Here is a 7,500-nt window from a genome sequence, read left to right on the forward strand (position 1 = left end):
GGGTGGGGTAGCCTTCTCTTATCTGAACGGACAAACAAATAAACAACAAGAGGGGAGAGGAAAGGAGAAAGGATCAGGACACAAACATAGCGTTTACATCCTTCTAATGTATATGGGGAAGGGGGAAGGGGGGGGGGGTAGAATTATCGTATTACACAAACAGAAACAAATTGTAGGAAAGCTATAAATGAGAGTTGAATATGTTCACAGATCAAGATACATATTACCGGTTTCGCTTACATATGTTTGTTAGAAATGTGTGTTTCCGACGAAGATGTGAGCGAAATCGGTCAAATATCTGTTGTATTGTGAAGAAATTCATTCTAATTAATACCTTTTTTTTACATTTGTCTAACAAACAACTTTCAACGAGAACAGAGATGAGGTAGAGCGAAATGAACAGACCATCCTGACATATACAAACTAACAGACAGACAGACAGACAGACAGACAGACAGACAGACAGACAGACAGACAGACAGACAGACAGACAGACAGACAGACAGACAGACAGACAGAAAGACAGACAAACAAACAGACAGCCCCTACATGAACCGAGAAGGGGAGGGGACTAAATTGATTAATGCCAATTAATCCCTCCCCCTCCCCCTCCCCCTCCCCCTCCCCCTCCTCCCGTCTCTGAGTGTCACAATAAGCAATGGATTTTTTCGTTTTTTTTTATCATTTCATTCTTTTTTTTTTTTTTTTTTTTTTAATCAATTCACCTGTAATTAAAATCCTACCTCACTGGACTCATTATGAGCGAATCGGATTGCGAAAGAACGTTCGATTGGGTGTTGTTATTGCGGTTGTATTTTTTTCGAGGTTAAATCGTGGTTGGTCTCTGTGATTGGTTGTTGTGGTAGGTCCTCGGCTGTCTTTCGTGGTTGTTGTGGTTCTAGGATTAATATTGATAATGGTGAGGATGGTGATAGTGATGATGGTGTTGGTGATGGTGACCATGATTATGATGTGATGATGATGATGATGGTAATAGTGAATGATGATGAGGAAAATGATAATCGATGAGTATGATGATAATATGATGACAAAAATTATGATTTTTTTTATATGATGACGAATAGGAACGTCCATGGATGGTGGTTACGTTTGTATTTATATAAAAAAAAAGTACGAGTTATAAAACCCAATTTAAAATCATATTTTCAGACTTAATTTCCTTGGCCCATTTATCATATTAATTGATTATCATAATTGTATCCTTATCATCATCATTATCATTACCACAGGTTACCATCATTTGTTAAATGATTTTGATTCCAGAATCAAAATAATTTAACAAATGATGTTGATGGTCATTACAATTAATAAGTAATTGTTCATTTATGTATTTAAGTTCGATGATATTAATAAATCCAATTTACTCCTTTTTATTTGTATTTCCTACGATTTGATTTGTAACAAAGATCCCAATAAACTAATGATTTTCTTTAATTCTAACTATTTTATCTGTAACACACATATAAAGAAAGAAATTAATTCCTTTAATTTAAACTATCTTATCTATAACAAAGATACCAAAAAATATATTATTTTATTTCATGCTATCTTATTTGTAACAAAGATACCATCAAACTTACGTTTTTTTTTTCACAGGAATTTATAATGAACATCTCATATTTATCACAGTTGCGCTCGCATGAAACTGATATTAGCACGTATTCGATATTCCACACAATTAATTTTCACGTTTGATATTTTTTTTCCTCATTACGAAAATGGAACTCCAATGTACACAATGGCAAAAAAAAAAAAAAGAAGGAAAAAATGCAGCTGTTCCATATCACTTTCTGCATCATAGTGCAATAACTCGTCCACCTGCTTCTTTTGTTACGTTGCAGAGCGCAGTTGCTAAAACCGAGTGCGGGATATCTGTCGTTGTGTGACGTCAGAATCTCCGTTCGGAATTTTTCGCTCTTTGTTTGTTTGATTGATTGTTTCTTTGATTGTTTATATTTTTGTTTATCACTGTCATTGTTCTTTTTTATATCTTTGTTAATGCTGTTATTATCTTTCGTGTTATTATTATTATTATTATTATTATTATTATTGAAACTGATATTGATAATATTAATATTAATGTTAATATTAATATTAATGTTAATGTTAATATTGATTTAACAATAATCATATTATTATTCATTGATATTATTATATTATTATTATTATTATTATTATTATTATTATTATTATTATCATTATCACTATTATTTATAATATTATTGTGATTATAATTACTTATCATTATTATCATTATCATTATTATTATCCTTATCATTATCACTATCATTATCATTTTCATTATTATTATTATTATCTTTACCATCGTTATCATTTATTATTATTATTATTATTATTATTATTATTATTATTATTATTATTATTATTATTATTAATGTCATTAGCGTCAGCATTATCAATATGATGCCATTCCTTATTAAGTCCATTATAAAATTAAATAAATTAGATTACCGAATTATTAGCGCTGTGGTAATCACTTTCTCGCCACAGCAGACCTAATATTAATGAGGTCTCCGTGGGAGGCGGGGCTGTAAATCACCGTTATATGGCCGTGTAAATGCAAAGGCACCATTAATTCCGGATTGTCGACCGGAGATTTATACAGGTGAAGGGAACGTGCATCATAATAATTCCGGCTTGTGTTTCCGCGATGAGGTAATGGGAATATAGGAAGTAATGTGCAATATAGGAGATAATGTTGGAGGTGATGTCTAACATAGGAAGTAATGTGTGACATAGGTGGCAATGTGTCGTATAGGAGTGTTTAATGGTACATGTGTGATATAGGAGGTAATGGTGATTCAGGATGTCATGATGTGGGTATAGGATGCGTTGACGGTCATGCGGATATAGGCCTATATAGGGTAAGATATGGGGCACGAGTGAATTATGTTTTTTTGGGGGGTTGGGGGTAAATTTTGTATCTAAGAAAATATAGGAGAGCTATATATATATATATATATATATATATATATATATATATATATATACACATACATGAATGTGGATTCAAAAATGTATATTCTTTATGGTAAATTCAGATATATTTACGTATACTTGCACAGTTGCATATGACATAACCCTTTTTGTAGTATGGTATATATAGCAGATAACTAAATGTATATAGACAGACTATAGAATTCTACTGCTGGCTAGTGGTATCAATATATAGGTTAGATGCAATAGTGTTTGTTGTTATTCTTGCTATTTACTCATCTGTTAGAGCATTTCCTGTGTTGCTCTGTCTCTGTAGTGCAGGCTCTTTATATAGGCCTTATCAGTATTTGTCCTTGTTCATTTACACATTTACAGCTTTGCTTGTGAGTGCCTCTCTCTCTCTCTCTCTCTCTCTCTCTCTCTCTCTCTCTCTCTCTCTCTCTCTCTCTCTCTCTCTCTCTCTCTCTCTCTCTCTCTCTTTCTCTCTCTCTCTCTCTCTCTCTCTCTCTCTCTCTCTCTCTCTCTCTCTCTCTCTCTCTCTCTCTCTCTCTCTCTCTCTCTCTCTCTCTCTCTATCTCTCTATCTCTCTATCTCTCTCTTTACCTTTCTCTCCTCTCGCACTCTCATCTTCATCAAGTATATCAGCTGTATGATATGTAGCTAATTTTCTCCTTCTCTCTCATTTCGTAGGTACGTCGCGACCAAAACAAGGTGAGTGTCATTCGGCTTTTTGTACTGAGCATAGATGCATACACAACAAACATAACTTGAATACATGTATTAACACATCAATAAAACACGCATATATATAGGCAATGGAATTCTACAGATATCGTAAGCACATAATATAAGCATTTACAAGCATTTGGATGATGATAATGTAATAAGATGATAATAAATAGATTATAAGTAATGATATGATATAAATGAAGCGATAGAATAATGAAAATGAGCTTGATAGAAGTACAACACTAAAGTGCTTGCTTTTAGATCCATAAACAAGGGTAAATTTAGAAACAGTTACATATACATGCATGGTTAAAATTTAGATAATTAGATGTATTATTAGCGGTCATTAGTCTTATATAATGCTGGTGAAGTTAGTGCTAAAGCGTGAATTACACATTCATTCTCGATTATATTTTTTCCAAATATTTAATTATAATATCTCTATATTTAGAGAAGGAATAAATCATCTTATAAATAGATAAGGATTCTCATATACACAAAACAAGTATTAAACGCTACATAAAATCAGGCTTGAATTGTGTTAATGATTAAGATTAGTACAATATTTGAGAATTTGCAATTGAATGCAGTTGAAACTATCTCGACCTGTTGAAGAAGTCACTTCCATCCAAGGGTTTCAGTCATTTTTCTTTTGTTTTTCGCTATTTCCTTTCTCACTTTATTGCCTCTTCTCGTTTATGTCTTGAGATATTTTTCATTATTTCCTTTCTCACTTTATTGGTTATTTTTGCGTATGTCTTCAGATTATGTTTTATTATTTCCTTTCTCACTTGATTACCTCTTTTCGCGCATGTCTTTAGATCATTCTTAATTATTTCCTCTTCTCCCTTTATTGCCTCTTGTCGCATATGTCAAGATTTTTTTTTTTTTTTCCTTTTTTTTTTTTTTTTTTTTCTTTTCCTCTCTGACAGCCGTCCTTGTCACGGCGTTAAGGTTTATGCACCAGAGATGACTGTGAAAAGGGACCTCGATTTTTTTCGCCATTGCCGGTGGAAGCTTTGGCATCCTGGCACTTTGGGAGTAATTAAGGGGGTCGATTTTTTTAAAGATTTTTTTTCTGCTTTGTTTCTTTTCGTTTTTCTTTTCTCTTTGTTTTAGTTTGGCTTCTTTCTCTCTTTTATTTTCTCTTTACTTATTTTCTTTTATTTTTTTCATGTTTTTTCTTTATTTCTTTTTTTTCACTTTTTTTTTTTTTCTCTCCTCTCTCTCTTCTCCTCTTTTCCCCGGGAGGATTGATAATTAAAAGAGAAGAAAAATGGCGATTTGGAATGTCTGCGTGTCCTTTTATCATTTATTGCTTATTGTTGTTCATATTTTGGAGGAAATGTTAAAATAAACGTATGTCTGGGTACGTGGGTTTGTTTGTTAGTTCGTGCTTCGATTTGTGTGTGTGTGTGTGAGTGTGTGTGTGTGTGTGTGCGTGTGCGTGTGCGTGTGAGTGTGCGTGCGTGCGCGTGATGGTGTGCATTGCATTTGCAGATACAGGTAGACGCACGTGTAAGTGTAAATATATATATATATATATATATATATATATATATATATATATATAAGCATTTCCATATTTACAAATACAGGTTTTTTTTCATATCTATGCTTGTTTGGCGACCCCCCCCCCCCCCCTTCAGACATCATGCACGTTTTTCCATCAACCTGAGAGGCCCGAAAGCTCACATCGAAGGACCATCTTTCAAGCTTTTTCCTCTTGCATGAACTCATAGAGGTTTGCACTTTTTTCCCTTCTCTCGCCATTTCTCTTATTTCGTTTTCCTTTCTCCTCTTCTCTTCCTATTCTTTCTCTCCTTGCTTTGCCTTCCTTTCCTTCCCTTTCTTCCTCCTCCTTGTAGTTTTGTTCCTCTTTTTGGTCTTCGTCTTTTTGTATTTTGTTTTTCTTTTTCTTGCAGTTTCCCTTTTTTCTTTCTCCCTTTTATTACGTCACCTTTTCCCCCTCGTCTTTTCGATCACTGTTCTTCCCCCTGTATGGACTTATCGAGGTTGGCACTTTTCCCCTTCTTTCATTGGATTCTTTCTTGCCTTCCTCCTTTTATTCATTCTCTTTACTCCCTTTCGCCTTTCGTTTTATTCAAGATCTGTCGTGGTGTTGGAGGCTGTGTATATTTTTTCTTTGTTCCATTTTTTCTGTATGTATATATGTATATATATATATATATATATATAAATATATATAAATATATATATGTATGTATGTATGTATGTATGTATGTATATGAAATATATTAATTTATATATGTATGTTTAACGTGTATATATATGTATACACATACATACATATGAATATACATATACAAATACATACACATACACATACACATACACATGTATACAAAGTAATTTCGTCTCTGTACAAACTTTCACGGAAGGGCAATACGAGAGAGAGAGGAAAAAGTAAAAAAGAAAACCGAGAAATTTCGCCCTCGGGTTACACTTCGGAAATCAATTAAAAAGTTGTGACATTAGAGAGAGAGAGAGAGAGAGAGAGAGAGAGAGAGAGAGAGAGAGAGAGAGAGAGAGAGAGAGAGAGAGAGAGAGAGAGAGAGAGAGAACGAAAGAGGGAGAGAAAGAGAAACAGACAGACAGACAGACAGACAGACAGACAGACAGACAGACAGACAGACAGACAGAAGACAGACAGACAGACAGACAGACAGACAGACAGACAGACAGACAGACAGACAGACAGACAGACAGACAGACAGAGACAAGAGAAGAAAGAGAGAGAAAGAGAGAACGAAAGAAAGAGACGTTTTTTTCAGATGTTACTGATAAGCGTCCGTGTGCAGACGGCTCCCTCCCGCCTCAGGGAATTGAAATTTTCAGCCAAAGGTAATTTTCTAAGGCTACGGTATTGAGGAACTTGTTTTTGGCTGGTGGGGGGCGATGGGCGGGGGGAGGAAGGGGAAGAATAAGAAGAAGAAGAAAAAGAAAAAGAAAAAAGAAGAAGAAGAAGAAGAAGAAGAAGAAGAAGAAGAAGAAGAAGAAGAAGAAGAAGAAGAAGAAGAAGAAGAAGAAGAAGAAGAGAAAAAAGAAAAAGAAAAAGAAAAAGAAAAAGAAGGAAGAGGAGGAGAAGGAGAAGGAGAAGGAGAAGGAGAAGAAGAGGAAGAGGAAGAGGGGGAAGAAAAGTTGGAGGAGGAGGAAAAGGACCAAGAAGAGGAGGAGGAGGATGAGAAGGAGGTAGAGGAAGAGGAAGAGAAAGAGGAGAAGGAGGAAGAAGAGAAGAGGAGGAGGAGAAGGAGAAGAGGAAGAGGAAGAGGAAGAAGGGGAAGAAAAGGTGGAAAAGAAGAAGAAGAAGAAGAAGGGATGGGGAGGTTAGGTTGGGAAGGGGAGAAGGAAGAGGTAGTGGAGGGAAGATGAGGGCGTTGGGGAGGTGGACAGAAAGGAAGGGGAAAAGTGGAGATGGAGAGAGATTAAGAGTTGAGAGGGGAAATGGGGGAATGGAGTTGAGAGGGGAAGGAAAGCTCCGGAAGTGGGGTATTGGGGATGAGGGGGAGGAGGCGGAGGAATGAAGGTTAAAGAAGAGAGGATGTGCAGAGGGAAAGGGGGATAAGGAGGGGGAGAGGTAAGTGGATGGCAGGGGGATGGGGAGGGCAGGGAAGGGGAAGGGAAGGGAACGGATAAGGATGGGGAGGGGAGGGAAGGGAGGGGGAAGGGAACGAATAAGGATGGGGAGGGGAGAAAAAAAGGGCAGTGAGGGGAAGGAAAGGGTGGGGAAGGGATGGTAGGGGAGGGGAGAGGAGGGGAGTGGGTAGGGTT

At 36.0% G+C, this 7,500-nt stretch overlaps 1 protein-coding gene across 15 annotated transcripts in view; it reads left to right on the forward strand.

The window, feature by feature from the left end:
- The window catches only part of LOC125042989 (proteoglycan 4-like), a 649,815-nt gene that overhangs the window by 194,583 nt on the left and 447,732 nt on the right, over nucleotides 1-7,500 (forward strand). For all 15 annotated transcript variants that reach the window (XM_047638900.1, XM_047638876.1, XM_047638878.1 and 12 more), the window contains exon 3: nucleotides 3,670-3,690. Coding sequence is in view for 14 of the 15 variants with exons in the window: in XM_047638876.1 (XP_047494832.1) it covers nucleotides 3,670-3,690 (21 nt within the window). In the remaining variant the exon portion in view is untranslated. The remainder of the gene's footprint in view (nucleotides 1-3,669; nucleotides 3,691-7,500) is intronic.

Source organism: Penaeus chinensis, chromosome 33 (genome assembly GCF_019202785.1).
Source record: "Penaeus chinensis breed Huanghai No. 1 chromosome 33, ASM1920278v2, whole genome shotgun sequence".
Lineage (NCBI taxonomy): Eukaryota > Metazoa > Arthropoda > Malacostraca > Decapoda > Penaeidae > Penaeus > Penaeus chinensis.